Source organism: Lactuca virosa, chromosome 9, assembly GCF_052849685.1.
Source record: "Lactuca virosa cultivar CGN04683 chromosome 9, Lactuca_virosa_CGN04683_v6, whole genome shotgun sequence".
In the NCBI taxonomy this organism is placed as follows: domain Eukaryota; kingdom Viridiplantae; phylum Streptophyta; class Magnoliopsida; order Asterales; family Asteraceae; genus Lactuca; species Lactuca virosa.
The window spans coordinates 15,919,385-15,943,109 of NC_136434.1; the positions used below are offsets into that span (position 1 = coordinate 15,919,385).

The following is a 23,725-nucleotide window of genomic DNA, read 5'->3' on the forward strand; positions in this document are numbered from 1 at the left end:
TAGTGGTCTTTAATCATCATAAATATGGCGTCATCATAATTTATCACTCTTTGTATATTTTATTACACCCAATCACACTTAAGCAAGTGAATAAAAAGGTTATATTATGTATAAATATGTATTAGTTATATAAAAACCGTATTTTATATTAAATACGCAACTTTAAAATGAGTTTGTAGGTTTGGAGGTGTGTAGTCGATTAAAACTCGGATGTCAAGTTTGCAACCCCTGAAATTTTCACATCTTATTATAAGCTTATGGTTAGTTTGATTCTCATGATATAACTAATGCATATTTATACATTATACTTTGAATGTAAAAAAAAAAAAAAAAAAACAAAACAAAAGAAACACCTTGTATTTAAATAAAAATGTGGTTTTTAAACAAAAAAAATATATTTATACGGTTTAAAATGTAATAAAAAAATATATTTATACGGTTGCAAATGGAAAATTGTCAAAATTGAACAAAATTGGAAAAAATGATGTTCGATTTGGAACAAAAAAACATAGTGTCAAAATTGAAAGAAAAAATTAAACTTAGTGTCAAAATCGAAAAAAAGTGAAAACTTACTGTTTTTTGTGGAAAAAAAATTCATTTTTAACACGTCAGCATATCATGTCAGCATGCCACATCATCAAAACTGACACGTCATCATGTCACATCAGCGTGTAACCTGGTTAACCGGTCAAGTGGTCAGAATTGTAACAAATTGAAAAACACAGTGTCAAATTTGAGACAAAAAAAAACACGGTGTCAAATTAAAATTTTGGTGTAAACGGAGTGTTTTTTATGCTATTTACCCAAAAATATAATTCGAATATGAAATATTCGTCGATTTAGATCCATCCTTATTTATACAAAACAGGTTATTCTCTGCCATCTATTGATTGTAGAGGGACTGAAAGTGTTACTCCCAAAAATGCTGGCCCATCAATTCTTATTGGTCGGGATTAACCATTGAATCCAGTCTTTTTCTGAGGCTTTCGCTTTCTATATAGAGTATACTGTATATATATTCACAGCTACATTCATATATGCAGCATATCTCTTATATATATATAAGAAGATGCACAAAGACAAATCTTTCTATAGCCAGAAAGCGAATCGGTGCTTCCAAATTCCAATAACCACGTTCCTATTTCCCCATTTCTTTACAAATTCAAAGCAAACCAGAAGACTTTTCTTCTGCTTCTTGTACCTCAGCCTATACCGACCTCAACCTATTAGATTCGACACTATTTTGGACCACAAATTGCTTTACAAATTCCAATTTCAGGTACCTTTTAACCTTTTCAGTCCTTTTCAAATCGATGAAGCCTTTTCGTGCACCTATAAATGCGACAGCAGCCTCTTTAATCACCTACAGATCAAGCAAACCATCAAGAATGAATCATGGCGGCGGTGGTGCTAAAGACCATGGTAAGGAGGGTGGTGGTGGTGGAGGAGATGAGGTCAGGTACAGGGGTGTCAGGCGTCGTCCATGGGGGAAGTATGCGGCGGAGATCCGTGATCCTAACAAGCAAGGTGTTAGGGTTTGGCTGGGGACTTTTGCCACGGCGGAGGAGGCTGCCAGAGCTTATGATCGAGCAGCTTTCGATATGAGAGGTCACATGGCAGTTCTGAACTTTCCGGCGGAATACCCTCCGACATTTTCTGCTGCTGCTTACAGTGCTTCCACCAGGGCTGCCTCCTCTTCGTCGTCCACCAGAGAAGTAATTGAATTTGAATGCTTGGATGATAATGTGTTAGAGGATCTTCTTGATTATGACAATGCCAAAAACAAGAAGTGAAAATTTGTAAGCCTGGGATCATATAATTAAATAATTAACACATAGTTTTTTTCAAACAAAAACTGTTGCATGGATCTTTTCTTGCAGAAATATGAGTGTGGATTGAAAGTGTTCTGATTAACAAAGTAAAATAAATGCATATATATAATGTGCGATATTAAGTATTTCCAAAATAAATATTGCTCTTATTTTCATAAGAAATGGAGCAATAGACGGTGTGCACTGTGGCCCAGTGGTTTGTACTTGTTCGACTTATAAAAGTCAACGCTCAAAGATATGGATATGGAAGTTTGACTATTTTCTCGAGTCTACTAAGAATTGACTTTTTGCATACTATCGCTTCTTAATTATGTTTCTTGCGGTTTATGATTTTACATATTTTGAAAATAGCAATTGGGTTTTCCTTTTGGTACAACCTTTGGACTGATTGCAAAAATAGTTGTACAACCTTTGGACTGATTTCAAAAATACCTTGTCCATTTTAACCTCGGTCTTTATAGAATCTTGTCTCATTTGACGAATGCAACTTTTAAGACACATTTGACCCAACTTAACGCTAAATCGCACATCTTGACAATCCACATTAAACTCTCATTGGGCCCATTATGTGGGGTAAATCGCAGAGTATTATCAATATTTTGAACATCCAATGTTTTATCCTTGGATTTTCTTTATGGAATACTTCATCTCAACCGTTAGACTCCTATTACCGGAAAATCGACCCAACTAATTCAAGTGTTTGTTGGTTTAATTAATTCATTAATCACATTTTATTTTCCACCTTCCTAAAGCTAACGACCCTCTATCCCTTTATGATTATAGGTCTATCAGCCCCATTGGGTGCTTATACAAAATTGTGCCTACAATTTTAATATCTCACCTAAAAAATATTATTGGTTTGGTTATTAGCAAGGAGCAATCAACATACATTGAACATTAAAGCATTCTTGGCAGTCATATTATTGTTAATGATGTGTTCAATTAGGTTAAAATAAGTAAGAATAAAGTCATGTTTTTCACATCATACTTTAATAAGGTTTTCAACTCCTTAAAATAGAGCCCTCTTGACTCAATTACAGGGAAAATAAAGGTTTTGATTGAAGTGGAGTAAATGGATTATGAGATGACATGCCAATCTTTAGTTTTAGTTAATGTGCTTCACGGAATCAATCTCCTTCGACATGGTCATACCATTTCATATCCACAAGATACTAACAAGGTTATTTTATTGGGCAAGTGATCTCTTAGTAATTTAATGAGTTTCATTAGACTTTTGAGGTGCTTCCAACTTTCCTACAGACTAAAAGTTAACTTTCTAAAAGAAGAGATTTTGGCATGAAGGGTTCGAATTCAAAGACTTCTCATGTGCCTTGTTTTTTAAACTAAAGTCGAGCTTGTTTCCATTTTTCCCATATACATATTTTTTGCATTGTAGAGTGATTGTAAAACAGTTAAGTAATTTTGCTCAATATAAAAAAAATTAACAGTTTTTAATTTTTTGTATATCCCCAAAAGTCATTGATCAATTGATACAAACATAGATAAACTAATTCATCAACCACATGGTGTTAAAAATTACTACCTCAATAATATAATGGTCCTTTAGTGTGGGAGAATAGTTATCTAGAATATATTGTTGGGTTTTCTATGCAACTATACAGTAGATTAATGCAACAGAAACATTCAAAATTCATCCTAAGTGTACATGCATCCTAGGATCTAAGTTTTACTAATATAGAACGTACTTTTAAAACTAACCTAACAAGCTAAAAGAGAAAGGGTTGAAGCACTAACATTTGACAAAATCGATTTGCCCTTGAAGCTTAATCTCTTTCTCTCTCTCTCTCTCTCTCTATCTCTCTCTCTCTCCTAAAAACTTTAGAAGAGAGAGAGAGAGAGAGAACTTTGTAGCCTTTCAGGAGGTGTGTTAGAGCCAAAATATGACCTCAAGGCCCCTTTATATAGTTGCGGCGGTAACATGATAACCCTGATTTGAATCAATTAAATATTAAGATTTAATCCATATTCAAATCTTTTCTTTATTTGTTGTTTGGATTGATTCTGGAAGCCTCTAAGGAGCCTCCCATAACCATCCACCACTTATAGGTTCCAGAATGTTCCCATTGTTCAACTATTGAACATTCAGTCCTTGTACCTTCAGATTAATTCCAACTAATCTTAAATTAATTCTAAATTAATTCTAATAAATTTCAATTAGTTTCTTATTAACTTATTAACTTGTAATAAATTAATAAACCATTTTCTCAATCTCCTAAAACCATTCTAGCAATTATTGCTCTAAAGGGCAACCCAAAAAGGATTTTGTCATTATTCCCAAAGGTATACTAATTAATTATGATATTGGACACTTATTTTCAATAGTCTCCTGCTTGGACAATTCATCAACTATTATTGGTCAAATAGACTTCGAATAACCAACAAAGCGTGCTTTCCACAACAACTGTCGAACTCTGATCTTATCAAGAATTGGCTCTTAGATAAGTGATCAATTGTTCCTTTGTTTCTTTCAAGATATCTTTGTGGACCGAGTCATGGATTATGAGTCATCCTAACAGTCCATCATTACGTTTCTCGATTTCTGATTTATGACGATCAAATTAGACTACTAATCGAACACATCAATTAAGTCCGGGCTAGGCCTAGCACAAGAATATCATCATCAAATCACCGAGGGGCCCACGATATCACATTTCACATTATGGTGAAAGGGAACAAATAAACTTTGAATACATAGCTTTTGTCTACGAGTCAAATCATGCATAAACTTACTCGTTATGGCCAATAGTTACGGATAACGTTAGAGAAAGACTAAGACACAACCAACTCATATCCAAAGAACTCAAATGTTTCTCCGTTTTAAGAATAAAATATATTATCGTCTCATAATTACTCGTGACTGTATCCATGAAGTAATCTCTATGAGTGTGGGTTTCTCTAATGCTTAAATCTCTATTAAGTACTCATGAATGTTAGTCACAATCTCCATGTTATGTCTAATCTCTATAGACAATCTACTAACACTTCACGACAATCTTAACTCAATACTCACTCCCAAGAGTATGACCAATTGTGGAGTTTGAGTAAATTAATACTCGGGAAGTAGGGATCTAAACATGAAAAAACAAAACACAATATAAATTAAGTGTAAATGATAACACACTTAAATATAAATTAATCTCCATTATTTAATCACCATAACAATTACAAAATTTATTCTTTGTTCTAAATGTTTCAACTAATCAACTAACTACTAAACTTTACATCATATCTCATGCCTATACTCCTAACATGCACACTATGTCTCTCTTTGGTCATCCATTTTGTGAACGGATCAGTTGGATTTTCCTCTGATGATACCCGCTTCATAATTATATCTACATCCTCAACTCTGTCTCAAATGTACTGGAACTTCCTCATTATATGTCTTGACCTTCCGTATGACAACCAGTAAAATTAGGTCAACGTTCGTCGGTCAAACATCACAAACATTCAATGTAATAGACCTAATGTAATATATTCCATTCTTTATAATTCAATTGAAGTTTTTATACATGAAAATGCATGTGGAATACCACACAAGTCTTTAATGGATGTAGGTCGTTAACAAACAAATACTATTCATTATACATAAGTAATGATTTGATACATTGAAAACAAGATTGATGTATTAGGTATTATTATGTATAATTATCACACTAAACAAATAGAGCATGAGAATACAACTTTGTGGATATAATGAACGTCAAAAATGGAAATTGTATGCAAAATTTATGACCATTTAAAGAAAACGAACAATCAGATAACAGTCTGCAGCCTGTAACGGTCTTAAAACGTCATTTCAAACGTTGCGTCGGGTACTTTAAAATGTGAATTTTTCATCCCAAACAATCTTCCCATAATCACCAATCAATCTGGTATTTGATTTTAGAACTAACTCATTTTGTCTGAAAAAGTCTGATACGGTTGTGGATAAGAAGAAAACAGCACAATGCAGGCTTTCCCGCTAATAAATTTTCAAACAATTCATTCGCATAGCTATGCATCAAGTTCAATTAAAATGATAACATTTTATGAATCTGGAATACTCTAGTATTTGATTCTACTTTCGAAATTTCAATATCAAGAAGTTATAACACTTTTACGAAAAACAGTCGAGTTGCTTAACCGGGAATCCCTCGACAAAACAGTTTGAATGCTTAATTAACATAGTTACGCTATTTGTCAAGTAAATATGTTTACATATTCCAAACTATAATTTCATAGACATCAAGCTAGTGTTTTCCAAAACAAAAAAAATTAGATGGTGGTTTTCAAAACCAACCCAAAAACCATAAATGTTTACAAAACATAGTTTCCAAGGTCAAAATCACAGATCACGGTATTCGAAAATCAAATCTCATAAAATCTGAAGGATGTACACGATCAGGCCTTCACCTTGCCCCGATCATCTGAAGTACCTGAAAACATAACACTTAAATCGTAAGTCAAAGCTTAGTGAGTTCTCCCAAAGTATCACCATACAATGACACAAACATATAACAACATGCATACTAAGTCCACAACCATCAGGCTGGATTATGTTGGATTAGGTGTCTAAGCCCATAACTATAATTGGTATATACTTGAATTGATAGTAGCACAGTCCTTATGGGTTGTCCTCAAACCTAGCAATTAGACAGAATGACTTTTGGAGAGAAAGATTAATTCATTATGAGATTAATAAATTGAAATAAATAGTTTATTAATATATTATGAAAATAATATATTAATTAGAAATTTTTTTATTTAATTAATAATTAATCAGAAATTAATTGGAATTAATTTTGGGATTAATAGAATTAATTAAAAGTGCAGGGTCTAAAGTGCAATTGTTCGATAGATGAACAAAAGGCTCCAGAACCTTCCACATAGGTGGTGGACGGTTTTAAGGGGATATTCTAGGGTTTCTAGAATACCTTATGTGGATAAATAAGGAGTTGGATAATTACCAAATTGAAATATTATTATTATATTCCAATTAGGGTTATCCAGGGCATCCTTGTACCACTTTAAAAAGGACCCTAGGCCCTTCATTTTTCGGCCACTCCATTCCATAGAGAGATAGCCAAAAATTCTACCTCCATTTTCCTCCTTCAAGTCATCCTCTTGCTAGCTTGGGTGTGATTCCATTAGAGGCACGACATTTGTGGTGCTAGCTTTCAAGAGATCTACATTTGAAGAATCATTGTTATTTGCTACAATAACAATTAAGGTATGTAATCCTAAACCCTAATTTTTGTTTTTAAAAAATTACCTAGGGTTGTTAGGGTTTCTTATTTGATGTTCATAGTTATAGGTTCAATAGTGAAAACATAGATCCCTTTAGGTTGCATGTGAACTTAAGAGTTTTAAGTTTATTTGTTTTACCTAAATCCCATCAGTGGTATCACATCGTTTGGTTTGTTTTCAATTGAATTGATATAATTTTTGAATTTGATCAATTAGGGATTAAACCCTAAAAGGCTAAGAATTTTGAATCGGTTAGGGTTTTTCGAAACCCTAGCCCATCCCCTTGGATTTCGAAATTAGGTTTAGGGTTTTGAAACCCTAACCTTCCTCCCCAAGTTTTCGAAAATTGTTATATGGTTAGGGTTTCCTAATTAATTGTTTGTTTAATTTGATTAAAAGGGATAATTATAAAATTGGATAAATCCTATACCCATAATTTTCGAAAACTTAGAGGGTAAGGATTAGGATTAAATTATTTGATTAATTTAATTAGTTAATCCTTAATTGATTTAATATATTTAATTAATGAATAAATATTAAATCATTTGGTTTATTTTTAAATTTAAATTAATTAATTATTAATTTTCGAAATTTAAAGATTAAATAAACCTAGTATTTTGAAAAGTTTAAAATACACCTTATATATTATTATTAATTGTTAATATATTATATGTATAAGATTAAGTCGGTCAAGTCGCTAGTATGCCTCATTCTCGAAGCCGGTCTATTAGGGGGGTATAAGGAAACTTCCTATAAAATGGTAGTTGAATGGGTGTGCGCTCTCACCCACCGCTTCCTTGATTGGTGGAGGGTCGTTAGCAGAACGAACTTGATAGGACATTAATTCTCATTAAAAGTATAATGATATCGAAAAGTACTAGAACCTTTTTTTTATTAAAATCTAAAATCTAGTTACTTTAGGAAAAATGTGAATTAGTATGCTAACCCATGAAATTGCACATTACACTTTATAAGTCATTAGCGGAGCGTGTGTGGTTAACCAGCACACTAGTAGGGACTAATAAAGAATTGTAATGGGTATCTCATAAATTATCATTGTTGATGGAGCGTGTGTGGTTTACCAGCACATCAATTGGGATGATAAATGACAATGAGGTTACCAAGCACATTTGCATGGTTATTCACATATTGTTTTTGATCTTCGGTATCCAGTCACAAATAGAAGAGCATAATCTTAGATTAAACATGCCATTGAATAGTTTCAATGAATCTCAAAAGACCTAGGAATTTTACTTAATTTGATTTCGTTTCCTATTGGCGGAATTGGTAAATCGTCATTTACCTACCCTTATAAAATTTACAATTAGATTACGGCATCCCTTTTCTAGGTTGTGAATTATATAGTTGGATCCTAGCCTTAATATTTTATTTGGGTTACTATATTATGGATTATTTTTATCTAACTAAAACTACCTTCCTTTTATAGATGTCTACTCCAACTGATGCTTCTGCTTCCTTCTCATTCTCTTTGCTCTCTATATGTTCTAAAGTCATATTGGATGGTTCCAATTATAATGATTGGATGCGAAACATAAAGATGGCCCTTCGATTTGAGAACAAATAGTATGTTCTCGAAAAGGAACTCATTGAAGTTGAAGAAGGCAAAGCTACTCCTGAAGAATATGCTCCTACCAAAAGCACTACGATGATGCAACAAAAGTTGCTTGCATCATGGTAGCCACCATGACCCCTGAGTTGCATAGGTTTTATGAGGACTACTGGCCCTATGAGATGAACAAGGACCTTATGGAAAAGTACCATAAGCGAGCTCGTAAAGAAAGTACGAAGTAGTTAAGTCCCTCATGACGTGCAAGATAAAGGAGGGAGAATCTATATGTGGCCACGTGCAAAGAATGAAATGTTACATGAAGCGCCTTTTTAGTCTAAATGTGAATTTTGATGAGGAGTTGGCTATTGATATAGTCCTAAACTCCTTACCTAGTTGTTATGATCAGTTCATTCTAACCTATCATCTGAACAACATTGAGACCACCTTGGCTCAATTGCACAACCTTCTACAGACAGCTGAAGCAGGAATGAAGGGAAAAGGTTTAGCCTCCACTTCTGCTAGGGCTTCTGTCCTAGCCATTAGATAGGGAAAGGGTAAAAAGAAGAAAGGTCCTCCCAACTAAAATTAGAAGTGAAAGTCTCACGCAGGGTCATCCAATAATGGCCCTAAAGGAAAGTCTAGTTCTGATAACTCACCCTCTTCCGATCCCAAAGAGGCTATTTGATTTTACTGCAACAACAAGGGGCATTGGAAAAGAAGCTGCCCGAAGTATCTGCAAGATATCAAAGATGGCAAAGTGAAGCCAACTTCTGGAGGTATATACATTATTTCATGTAATAACTCATCATATTCTTATTCTTGGGCCCTTGATACAGGATGTGGATTTCACAATTGTTCTTATTTGCAGGGGCTAAGAAGAAGTAGGGAGGTGGAGCACGATAGAATGAACTTGATCATGGGGAATAGGCGATCTTCTCCAGTTACCAAGATTGGAGTTTATAGTCCAGTGTTTAGTAATGGTGTTTTTTTAGATTTAATAAATTGTTGCTACTCGTTAGAAATGACAAGAAACATCATCTCTTTTCATGCATTGTTTAGATAAGGGTTTAGATATTCATTTAATGATTTGAATGGTTCTATTTCTACTTAAAAATGGTGTTTTATATTTGAAGCTTTACCTTGTGATGGTGTGTATGAAACTGTGATGTGTGTTGATAATTTAGGTAATAATGTGTTTCATATTGATTCGTCCAATGGTGTAGAAAAAGCGTACTTGTGGCATTGTCATCTTGGACACATTAACAAGAAACACATCTCCCAACTCCAAAATGATGGAGTGTTGGAATCATTTGACCTAAGGTCAGAAGATACATTTGAATCTTGTCTTTTAGGAAAGATGACAAAATCACCTTTCACTGGATCTTGTGAAAAAGGTGAAGGATTGTTGGATCTCACACACACATATGTGTGTGGACCCTTCAGATCATCCACAACGGATGCTAATCGATTCTATGTGACTTTCACTGATGAGTATAGCAGATATGGTTATATCTACTTAATTAAGCATATGTCATGATCCTTTGAAAAGTTCAAAGAGTTTAAACAAGAAGTCGAGAATCAATTGGGTAGGAAGATAAAGATGCTTAGATTCGATAGAGGCGGATCGTATCTTACTATCGAGTTCAACGACTATCTAAAGGAATGTGGAATAGTTTCACAATTGACTCCTCCTAGGACACCACAATTGAATGGTGTGGCTGAGAGGGGTAATTAGACCTTGTTAGACATGGTTCGTTCCATGATGAGTCGTGCTTCTCTTCCTATTCACTTTTCGGGGTATGCCTTAGAGACAGCCGCCTACATCCTCAATCTTGTCCCTACAAAGAAGGTTTCCAAAACACCTCACGAGATGTAGACAGGGAAACTTACCTCATTAGCACATATCAAAGTCTGGCGTGGTGAAACTTTCGTGAGACGAGAGACTCATGAAAAGCTAGTAGCTAGAAGTGAGAAGTGTATTTTCGTTGGTTACCCAAAGTAGTGATTTGGATATTTGTTCAAAAGACCTAGGGAGAACGTGGTCTTTGTAGCACGAAGGGGAGTCTTTCTAGAAAGAGAGCTCATATTCAAAGAGGACAATGAGAGTACCATTGACCTTGAAGAAATTCAAGATTCAACCAATAAAGGAACCTTAGATGATACTAGCACTCAAATAGAGGAATAAGTTCATGTTAAACCGATAGACAGGTCATTACCTCTTAGGCGTTCCAGTAGAGTTAGCATGCCACCTGAGTTCTATGGCTTCCATATTACAACAAATGGTAACACGTTTGTCAGTGATAGGATACTGATAAATTTGGATGAGTCGGCTAGCTACAAGGAAGCAATGACAGGCCCTGAGGCTGCTAAATGGAAATACGCAATGGACAGCGATATCAAGTCCATGTATGACAACCAAGTTTGGAATTTGGTTGATAATGTATCAGGTCGAAAGACAGTTGGGTGCAAATGGATCTTCAAGAAGAAGACCGACATGGATGGAAAGTACACACCTTCAAGGCTTGACTGGTTGCGAAGGGTTTTACTCAAACCCCGGGGGTTGACTATGATGAAACCTTGTCACCAGTGGCCAAGATAAAATCTATTCGGATAATGCTCGCCATAGTTGCATTTTATGACTATGAAATATGGCAGATGGATGTCAAAACCGCTTTCCTTAACGGGAAGTTGGTTGAAGATGTTTACATGAGTCAGCCAGAGGGTTTTGTAGATGCAAAGTATCCAAATAGAGTGTGCAAGCTTGAGAAATCCTTCTATGGATTGAAACAAGCATCTCGTAGCTAGAATCTATGCAAAGCATCTCTAGGAGTGAAGATGAGTCATGTGTGTATATCAAGGCTAGTGGGAGTATAGTGACTTTTCTTGTGTTGTATGTCGATGACATACTACTCATGGGAAATGACATTCCAACTTTGCAAGAAGTTAATTCTTGGCTTGGAAAGTGTTTTGCCATGAAAGACCTTGGAGAAGCTGCCTATATTCTCGGGATAAGAATCTTAAGAGATAGAAAGAAGAGACTAATTGGACTTAGCCAAAGTACATACTTTGATAAAGTACTAAAGAGGTTTAGTATGGAAAATTCCAAGAAAGGAGAGCTACCTATTCAAAGCAATACCAAATTGAGTAAGACAAAAAGCCCTAGTACATGTAACATTCTATTATTTTCTATCGTGCTAAAGTCAACAAAAGTCAACGCAAGTCAAACTTATTGATTTGTTATTTTAATAAAGTTAAAAAAATTATATTTGATACACTTAAAACACTTGATAAAAGTGTTGTAAAACTTAAGAAGTAGAAATATCTAAAAACCGAAGACCTTAGTAGCTGCAAACCCTCGCTACTTTTTCTTTTTATTTTTCTTCTCTTCGGACCGTAAACGAAGGGAGCCACAAACGAAGGGAGCAGTAACCCAAAAAGGGCCGCAAACTGTTCGCAGCCGTGAACTCCCCTCGCAGCCGCAAACCCGAGGATCTTATCTCCTCGGGAAGTGTTTATAGCCGAAAACTCCTATGTATATATATATATATATATATATATATATATATATATATATATATATATATATATATATGACTGATTTTTCCTTCATTCTACACTCCTTAGCCGACAACTCAAGATCCCCTCTCAAGTATCATCAACCAAAAATCCTCATCTCTCCTCAAGATCATGAGAAACTTCCTCCTTTCTTGAACTTCATGTGAAATTCTCTTGAATTCAACTTAGGATGTTGCCAAGAACACCAAGTGTACTTCACTTTATCAAGCAATCACCTTCCAATATTCATATCTTTGAGCCGAAAACACTTGAATCTTCAAGTGTTCTTCATTTCATCAAGAACACTTAACCGTAAACCCAAGAACACCAAGATCTTCTTGGACTGTGAACCCATTGGGCTGGCCGTAAACCCCCTTACAACCTTCCATTTTGCTTCTAACGCTTTTATTTGTAAGTTAAACTTACAAATTAGTCCAATTCCTTATCATTCTTATGTTTATATACACTAATTGTATATATATATATATATATATATATATATATATATATATATATATATATATATATTACATAAAATGCTTATAGGATTCGTTTTGCCTCGGGATCTAACTTGTGGAATAACATCCTATATCGAACCTTCTATCGAATCACTCAAATAAGGTGAGTTCATACCCCTATATTTTTCCAAGCTTTTTCAGTGTTTATAGGGGGGAGTACAAGTAAAACACAGTAAATTTTGTGTTTTAAAATATAATTACTTATTATGTTTTTCTTACCATCATTATGTATTTAAATGAGAAACTTGTTAAAACATGGAAATAAACTTATAAACTATAATAGGTATAGTTTATGGATCATATGAACTATTTTACAAAGCCCATGTTAAAACATGGAAATAAACTTATAAACTATAATAAGTATAGTTTATGGAACAAAGGGATCTTTTTACAAAATTACTTGTTAAATTATAAAAAGGTTTTCGCATTATTACTTGTAAAGTCGTTGATCTAGTTTGTGAGACACGTCTTCGTGTACTTACCTAAGTACCAGTGGAAGTCTACCCTTATGAACCAGAGTCTCTTGGAGGGAGAGCGTGAGTTTGTGTATAGATCTATATGGGACCGACAATTCCTCACCCCTACTGTTAGCTACAGTTGGACTGGCAGGTCTGCGGGTGACAAACGTCATAAACGATATCGACGTCTGATTCATGTCATATCGATCAGTATGGTCATAAAACTCACAAGGAGAAAACAACGACATATTTACGTAGTAATATACTTTTCCTAAACAGTCTCAAGAGATATTAACTATATGATTACTCAGTATATACAATAGGGTTAGATAAAACTGAAGTCTGGTAGACAGTGGAATGTGTGACTTCCGCCTCATTTCCTGTTCCTTGTTTGGTTGTGGGCTTAGGGCAGATTCACCCATTCAACTGTCTGTTCGATCTTGGTTATATACAACTCGTATGTATTAAGTGATCATAGGAGGGTATTATCGTCACATCAAGTTTTCATGGTAAACAAATATTTAACTAGTTAACTTATAAACAAAACTAGATATCATTAAAGTAAGTATAGTAATTATACTTGTGTTTTTCGGTCTTAGAACAACTAAGACTACAATTTGGTTTTATAGAAAATATAATATTTTCTATGATAAATATCGTTATTTTTGAAGGTAAACAGTTTCGATTTAACTTTCTGAAAACAATAACAATTATTAGTGAAAACAATGTTTTACAATAGTACAAGTAGAACTAGGAATATATTTACAAAAGGTTCATCACTTATTTATAAACTAGTATAACATAAAGGACCTTAAATGGTTAATTCTATAATTCCTTAGTTTCGACATCGGAGTTATATATAAATAATATCCGATAGGCAGTGGAATGTGTGACTTCCGCCTCATTTCCTGTTCCTTGTTTGGTTGTGAGCTTAGGGCAGATTCACACATTCAACTATCCGTTCGATATTAGGTTTTATATAGTTAGTACAAACTAAGTGATTGTAGATGGAACTATTGTGGTTACCATTCTACTAAAGAAAATATATAAGATTTTCTGGAGGAATAGGAAAACTTTTCCAAAGAACAAAGAGTATACTTTTTATAACAAAAATACTTATGAACTCACCAACTTTAATGTTGACACTTTTTCAAACCACTTGTATTCTCAGGAACGTTAGTAGACAGGTACCTCTCAGGTGTTGCGAAGATGGAGCTTTACGTCTGAACTTTTGTTGTACTTTTAATGTTATTCAAGTAATGTTTTGAAAACAATGTAAATATTATATTATCAATACGATGGTTGTTGTTACTTTGATTACTATGATGCATGTGTTGTGATACTTAACATGAAGTCATCCACCCCCGGACGTTTCCGCCGTTCCGGTTTGGGGGTGTGACAGTACAGATGAAGAGATAGCTGATATGAGTTGGGTACCTTACGCTTCGGCCGTGGGGTCGATCATGTACCCTATGACATGTACTCGCTCTGATGTGTCATTTTCCTTGAGCATGGTCAGTTGTTATCAGGGAAACCCAGGTAAAGCTCATTGGACAGCAGTTGAAAACATTCTCAAGTATCTGCTAAGAACAAAGGACATGCTTCTAGTCCTTGGTGGCAGTGATACACTGAGAGTGAGTGGATACAGTGACACCAACTGTAACGTCCCAAAAATTACAATAAGTTTAGAATTTTGAAAACATTTATATTTATAATAAAAACCATTAAATCCATTAATTAACCAAAATCGTTAAGTTTCAAGTATTCGAATAACATTTTAAAATCTAAACATACTTTCAAAAATATTTGTCCATTTATAATTCAAAACAACAACAGAATACTAATATTGTTAAAATCTCATATCAAGAGTCTGTGACAAGGACCCAATCTTCAACTGCGCCAGTGTACAGTCAAGAAAAACCCCCATTCATACCTGATAACCTGTAATAATCATTCATACCTGATGTACTTGTAATAATCATTTTATAAAGGAAAGGGTAAGCACGAAACTTAGTGAATTCCAACACAACATTACTATAGAAGCATTATACTATAATCCTACTTATCATGCCATCAAAAAATATGAAAACATCCATATAACATATAAACATCATGATCATACATATTGTGTCTATTTAGGAACACATCCCAAACAACACCCAAATAAAGACTCGATATTCAGATGTCGAGTCCACGGACTTGGAGTTTCCGCCTTCGGTTCCCCTGACTTGACACAATGGCCTTCGGTCAGTCAGCTCGGTATTCTGTCATTGAGTCCCAACATATCATGAATATACATTCCACATAACAGATACGAACATCAACATAGCTTATGCAACAATTATTATTTTAACTATCAATCATATGGTTCCTAGTCTCACCCGACCTAACAGTAAGCATATAATATCCTAAGGTTATGAAGTGAGGAACTCACATCCAACGGTCAAAGACCCTTCAAGTAGCCCAAGACACCCTTTAGACTAGTTCAACCGTCAACCTTCCTAATAAGGCGAAATATAGTTAAGTTATGGTTATTTGATACCCCAAAAATACAAATTGCTCATGGGTTAATTTTCCAGATTTTTACATAGAAGTTATGATCTGTTCGGGACCTATTTTGTCCTCTTTAAACACCTTATTTTTCAAAAATGTTTTACATGAATTAATTTCAGGTCCCTAGCTTTAAAATTAGTATTCGTACACCTCTGTAAGATTTTTCTAAAATGATTGGTGATTTTTACAAAACTGCCTTGCAAAACAGTTCAATACGGACCAGCTGGGTAAAAGGTCGGTTTCACCCTAGTTAGAGGCATTTCTGGCTTTCAGTCAAAACTAAAGAAATGAAGTAGACTCACATACGTAACTTTGGGCACTAGTTTCAACCAAAACCAATCAACCATGACTGAGTCATGATTTTTTGAATATTGGGACAGATTAGGGCATTTCCAGCAACACCTAACTTTGTGTTTTGGGTTAAGTTAGCTTCTTACCCCCATTAAGTCCTTAATGGTAAAACACCAAAACTGGAAAATTTCGATATATTATAAACATTTCATATCTTAAGGGTTTAATGACCCAAAAGGTGCTTTAAAAATCACCAAACCAAAGTATGATGCCCAAATGATAAAAACATAATTTCTAGGGTTTAGACTTCCACCCCATAATCCAAAAATGCAAGGATTTCAATAGAAAGTACCACCCACTGTCACACTAGTATGGTGGTCAGTGGTGGGTTAGTGTTGGCCATGGCGGTTCATTGTGGTGTTGACGAAATTTGAACCAAAGAGGGAAGGAAATAGATGGATGGAAGGTTTACCTTGGAACAACCACACCACCAGTCCTGCTTCACCAATTCCCTTGATCACAGCCTTCACCCTCTCATTTATCGATCTCTTTCACGTTCTCTCGACTTCCAGAATAAAACACACACACACACTCGCTAAAATTACGTACAATGGCTACAAAAGGGTTTAAGATGGCGTAACTAAAATGCTAGGATATGGGCTGCAAGAAGACTAATAAAAGTCGAATTAAATTGGGTTAATAAAATATGGCCGAAGGCCTATTCCTCTCCGTCAAAATATATGGGTTTAATGCCATAAATCAAAATACTCCCTTTCACAAATCCCTACTAGCAAAACCTACCCTTCAAACAATTTCCATTTATATACAAAGTTTCCAAAGTTGATAACTACTACCCCTCCCCCATAATATTATCATTTGATCTATTTGTATTATTTATTTATTATAATCGACTAATTTATTATTTATGTCTGATACGAATTAATTTTTATGAAAATAAGGACAACTTTGGATTATTATTATTAATTGTATTTATATAATTGCAATTATACCAATATTCCTTTAACAAATAATTAAACGAAGAACGGGCTATTACAACTCTCCATCACTTGAATCACACTTTGTCCTCGAAATCTTTGTTAGTATATAACTCCTAATAATGCGCTCGTAATCTCCACCTCTGGCTTCGAAGTCTATTTTGAAACCTTTCTATGCTACCACTAGACTTTCATTATCCCTATCTCTAGGTTTTGCAGAGTCTTCATCTTTTTCTCAATAAGGACAATTGACATTTCAACATAATTGAGCCACTCGTCGATCTAAATGTCTTCCTATGGAACTATCGTTGTCTCATCCACCAAACAATTCGAAGCTTCGACATATGGAAAATTTTGTTGACCAAACTCAACTCAGTTGGCAGCTCTAAGCAATATGCTACCTCTTGCACCTGAGAAATATTCTCTTACAGACCAATATACTGAGGTCCTAACTATCCATTATTACAGAACTGAATCACTCATTTCCATGGCGAAACCTTTAATAAAACATAATCTACTATCTAAAATTCCAAATCCGAACACCACTTGTCAGCACATCTCATCTACCAATTATATGTGGTAACTAACCGCTATCGCACCATTTGAATCAACTCGATCACCATAAGCACGATTATTTGTGCTCCCCAACACTTGATGCCCAAACTCACCCCAACACGTGGACGTCTTGCACTTCCTACCATACGATAATTCAAATGGTGGTCTTCCTAAGGTAGATGCATGTTTGTTACCTCTAGTATAGGAACACAGATCTGTACAAATCATGACAAATAACTCCGACAATTCTGATCAACAATCAAAACTTCTCCTGAAACTCTCACGTATTTGGCTTCTCATCCTGAAACTCCACTCCCTATAACTTTTCTATGAACTCCCACAGATGATTAAATGTTGTATTCATAGACACAACTCTCGAAGTGACTCATTAATCAACCTACGGTTAAGGGCATAACTAACTACATTTCCTTTACCGGGATAGTAAAGTATCTCGCCACCAACATCCTTAATCATGTCTAGCAATATGGCCCAATTCCATGAAAACTCAAAAAAAAAATCAAAAATTGTATAATATGAAATTCTCGATACCGATCCTCTAAGATTGACGATCATTTCTGCTTCTTCAACCACGAAACTGGATCAACTTGTAGCAAGGGACTCTACCACTCCCAAATGAAACAATATCTTGATCAACACATCCTCAACATCTCATCAGAGATAATGGTTATGACACACATCCATACAACTCTAGCACGTTAGCTCTCTTCCCGACGAATCAACACTTTCAACTATAAGAACCAAGCATATCCTATACACTAGCTAGCGATCTTCCATCGTTACACCCAATTCACACTCTTACATTGTTCCTATTCGTACGCAAAATCTTGTACCTTGAGTTAAACATATACCACGGTACCCTCATGTATTAGTCACCAAACACTCAGACTGAGTAGTCTAAAAACGCATTCAATGCATACCAATTTTAAGCTTATAAAAAACACCATTATGAGTCTATAGACATGTAACCATCCTCCCACAGACCTGTAGGTTTCTGATTACCATTCCTTCGGCTCACAGAAACTCGTCGGTCTTGCTATCATCCCAATCAGCTTGTTTGGTTCACAACCAACAGCTCAATCGGCCTATAGGTATAACACTCATCATTCCACTGGCTCAAAAGAATCATCCATCATCCTACATCCCATTATAGTAGTAGCTAAGAACAAAGTGATGTATCGAATGCTAGGAATCTAGACAATATTATCCGGTTTTTGAACCACCCATCGAATCTCCAAGAATTTATCGGATAAGAATGAAAAGGGGACTCTCACCACAATCCTACACCAAAGCTCATCCAACTACCTTTAAAACGTGAATCAGTGCTAATAATCTGAAGTGGCGCCCGACGAACACCAGTCTCAAAACAAGTTGCGCCCTTTATAGACAACCTAACCATGACATTTCTAAAAACCGAACAAACAATATAGATACATAATTTCTAAACTAGATTTCCTGTGTGTGTTACTTGAAAAGACTAGAAATTCCCAAAGTCTACAATACCTGCCACAAAGTCTTCTCCACCATATTAAGGTTTGTTTCATCCTCGAACTCTTATCATAGTGAGTAACTCTCTCCCACTTGGACTCTCGCGAACCTCTATTGATGCCCCTGGATGGATCCAGTCCCAATCTATCTTAAATGAACCATACAATTCGGATTCAAAGTGATCAATTGTATTACAAAACTAAGTGTGTCTTCTTTTTCATGAAGCTCTACTATGCAAAATCCATAAAAAATTTAATACAGAACCCTATCCAAAGCTCGGATGGTTTCCCCACCAGATTTCCATGGGACACAGCTAAGAAACTCTCTAACGACCAGCTCCCTTTCGATCGTCGTCTATTATCATTCGTTGCATTTATCCTTCACAATTTCAAAATACTCTACTTTGTAATGCAGCATGTAACTTAGACCTTTATGGCCACAGACATATCTTGTGCTCCTACCAAGGTATCACCCTAAACCAATGGTTTTCCTTTGCTTGGATTCAAATTGTGACGATAAACAATCCCTGCACCAATGTTCCCATCCATCTGTTTATGCTATCGCACGTAATTCCTGCAACACAAAAATGAGAAATCGATCGGTAACCTCTAGCAAAAGACCTATAACGTGCACCCTCGATAACCATCAATAATTGTTACCATCCTATCATCGACGACCTCAACCGCAAGAGAATGGAATAGACTCCAGATATCACGAATCTGTTAATCCCAGAAGCATGAGATATAAACGAGTGGTTGTCTCACCTTCAACAATCACTAAGGCAGTCGAGTAACAATTTCCAAGGCTATGCAACCTTACCCATGCAACTTCCCAAACATGGTCACACTAGATATGATGCAAAGCCGACTATACATACCCGAGTGTATGTAACAAGAATGTAATAAAAACAAAAACAAACAGAATGCATGCTAGCTACGTCTCGAAGTCCCGCCTCCGCCTCCCATAAACTGCAGGTACCGGGACTTGTGCCACCTCTATTGCTAAACATGTGCATTTGACCCTACTATAACCAAGACATAACTCCACTGCAGAGAGCAGTCCTTGCGAGCATGTCCCTTTCGTTCATACATGTTGCATCTAAACTTGCGGCGTACAGACACGAGAGTCTTCCAATCTTACCATAGATGTCGTGGATCTTTTTACTTATAGTTCTTGACACAATAACATCCAAATTCTTGATATTTGTCAGCAAGTTTGGGCATCACGCCCGTTTCCTCTTTCCTAGTTGCATCTCCAAGCTAAGATCTCTCTATCCGAGTAGCCACAACAATCCTATCAGTAGTCTGCTCAGCTGCAATCCATTCCTCGGACCTGATGACTAACCTATCAGAGCAACTAATCAACTCATTAGTGATCCACCTAATGATACTAGGTAAATCTTCTGGTAAGGTTTGTGATACCTTGTAACATCCTAAAATTTAAGATAAGGGTCTTAAATTAATTAAGATATTTAAATAAAGGAGGAGTTACATAATTAAATCATTTAAATGATAATCATATCATTAGTCGATATGAAGCTTGCAAAGTTAAAGGTTGAGATGTTAACATTTCAAAGTTAAGGGACCCAAAGTGTCAATTTGGAAAAGTATGTTTGACCAAGGGTTGACTCACCAAGGTTAAATGGATGAGAAATGTTAATAATGGGATGGTCAAGGACTCATTATGTAAACCTTTTAAGCAAATGTGAAAATAAATGAAGAAATGGTAAATTTAGCAAAAGATGTAAACTAGAAGGACCAAATATGACAAATCCGAAAGTAAGAATGCTTCCTCTTCATTTCAGCCAAACAAGAACGATGGGAGGAGAATAGAGGAGGTTGGATGGCGATTCAAGCTCAATAGAAACCCTAGAGGCCGATCTCAATCCTTCTTGATTCATTTGGTGCAAGTTGTGAACAAATCAAGTGGTTCAAGGTATAATTTCTTCTCATTTTCACCTAGAATTCGGATTTGTGAAGTGGGTTTGACCCCAATGTCGAATTTAGCTTCTTATAAGGGTTATGGTTTTAGTTTCTAACCTCCCTTGAGTTATTTTGATGATCCCAATCTCAATACAATCACCTCATTGATGGATTTGAGGATTTGGGTGAAAACCCTCATGAACCCTAGAAACCCAAATCGGGGATTTTACAATTGATGATGAAATTTGATTGTATTCTATGACCTAGATGCTGTTTGATGACATTTAATCTAATTAGAATGCTCAAACACATCAATGATGGTAGAATCATGTATAAGTTAGGGTTGAAATGGTTTTGGGGACAATATGATGAAACCGATGGAATCCTTTGTAGTTGAGAGATTGATGGGTAAAGGAAGTTCATCATTATGAATGGATACTCTTGGAATGATTTGAAATCAAAACATAAGGTGTTGCTTGATTCCTAGATTGATATATGGAATAATTGGTCATAAGGGTATTTTGGGAAATCTAGGGATAATTATATGTTGACTAACATATAAGAAGTAAATGACATTCATGAACATGAATTGACACTCTAGAGATGATATTCAAACATAAACATGAAGGATCTCTTGATCTATAAGCGGTTCTAGTGATTGTTTGACTATAAGGGCAATTTGGAAACATGGAATGGAATTGAGGATTCCATTGTTAGTTTATGTATTTACAATGAGATTAATGAGGGTTTATGTGCTTGACAACATTTATTTGAGTGTTCAATAAGTTAGGAACAAGCCTTGTGAGCTTTGGAATGTTCAAGTGAAAAATAGACTAGTTTAACCTTCTTTTAAACACTTGAAGATCATCATGATCAAAAGGTTTCGATGAACACTTATTGGATTAAGTGGAGTGTTTTAAGATGATAAAACACCTCCTAAACATGTGTGAGAACCTAAATAAATAGTACAAAGTGAATGGGAAAAGGGTCTTCAAGAACTATGCAAAGTAGGGTGTTATTTTGTGAAAATCGAGTTTTTGGTGTGTCCAGACATGAAAACACGGCCCGTGTAAATGCATGCTTTAATTTACACGGCCCGCGTAAATCCCTGATTCGGAGATTTTCTTGTGTTCTTCATAACTTTTGCATACAGACTCGGATTTATGCACGGTTTTTGCCTACATTCATATTTTTGCACAAGGAATAGTATGAAGCAATAAAATTTAGTATTTGAACCTTTGAGGGGTATTTTGGTCGTTTTAATGACCTATGTCCATATATAGTGTAGGTAGTGTTTCAAGAAGATTGCTTTAGGGAAAGGAACTAGAAGAGCACTAGCTAACCTATGTGTGATTGAGGTGAGTACGTGTTGGCATTTTTCCCACTTTGGGGTACATGGAAAAATGATTTTATGATAATGAAATGCAATCATTTGATATATGAAATGTTTTGAAAAGAAAGCATCAAATGTTTTTGGAAATGGTATTTTGAAAGAGTGCCTTAAAGGCAAGAATGTTTTTGAAAGAAAAGAACGTTTTGGAAGATTGAATGTTTTGAAAATATGTTTGAAATGTTTTGAAATATAGATGCTTTACTTTTAAAATGATTTTATGATACTAATGTATGAAATGTGTAAAGCATGGAAAGTAATGAAAAGAAATGTAAAGTAATGAAAAGGAATAGAAAGTAATGAAAAGAATTGGAAAGTAATGAAATGAAAACTGCCCGGGCCATGAGGAATCTATCGGGGTGGCGCCTCCCCTTCGCGAGATAGATGTCCTAATGGAAATGATGCCTTGGTGGACTGATTTGTTCTTTCCACCTTGGTCTAGACTTGGGAGTGGTTCCTTTATTGGACGTAGACCCTAAGTATAAAAATGGCAACAGTTTAATACCGGAATTAGCCCTTAATGATAAAAGAAAATGAAACATGGAAATATGGCTTTTGAAATGAAATGAAAGGAAATGAAATGATAAGATATGAAATGATATTTATGACTTGTATGAAATGAGTTTCCCTTGAAAATGCTTAAAAATGTTTTATGGTCTAAAACTATGTTTTGCAAAGATTAAATGTTTTTGGTAAAAATGTGATAAATGTTTTGGGTCATAAACCCGCGTAGCTCACGAGACATTATTGTCTTACGTATCTCTTTTAATGCCATGTATCTCAGGTTACCTTTCAGGAGAGAGGATGATAGATGGAAGTTAGAAGTCAAGTTATAGAGAACGGAGTGGAACTTGATAAGTTCCTTATTATATTGTATTGATATAATTCTTATTTGCTTGCTATGGATTTATTGATGCTTAATGGTAGCACCCAATGTTTTAATTTATAAAGGTTTTTGTGGGACTGTTTTTTGTTAAATGTGGGTTAATACCCGAATGTTTTTAAAACCATAGCAATTTAAAGTTTGAAAATTTTTGGGTGTTACAGTCGACAAAAATCCTATCACCTTGTGATGTGTTGTTTGAGAAAATCCCCAAATTCTCTGCTCGAAGTCGCGTAATCGACTTTTGTTTAATATAAACAGAATTCATCACCAATTAAAAAAAGGTTATCATTACTCTACTTATGGTCTATTCGTTCACTAGTACTCCCGATCACCATTCCCCATAGCATATGACACCACTATCACAATTATCTCAAGTATCTCATTGGCACTCAATCTCGTAACAAACCCAACGTATGGATCTCGTAGTCATCATTCTCGATCGAA

At 35.2% G+C, this 23,725-nt stretch overlaps 1 protein-coding gene across 1 annotated transcript; it reads left to right on the forward strand.

Moving 5' to 3' along the window:
• The first annotated feature begins 1,099 nt into the window (after positions 1 to 1,099).
• LOC145138541 (ethylene-responsive transcription factor 14-like) lies at positions 1,100 to 1,864 on the forward strand. The gene has a single exon (XM_079072615.1). It carries the CDS (start codon positions 1,314 to 1,316, stop codon positions 1,791 to 1,793), a length of 480 nt encoding a protein of 159 aa, XP_078928741.1. The 5' UTR covers positions 1,100 to 1,313; the 3' UTR covers positions 1,794 to 1,864.
• The last annotated feature ends 21,861 nt before the right edge of the window (positions 1,865 to 23,725 follow it).

Excerpts from the sequence above, each read along its gene's own strand:
- LOC145138541 (XM_079072615.1), top strand. The coding sequence starts at position 1,314 with ATGAAGCCTTTTCGTGCACCTATAAATGCGACAGCAGCCTCTTTAATC.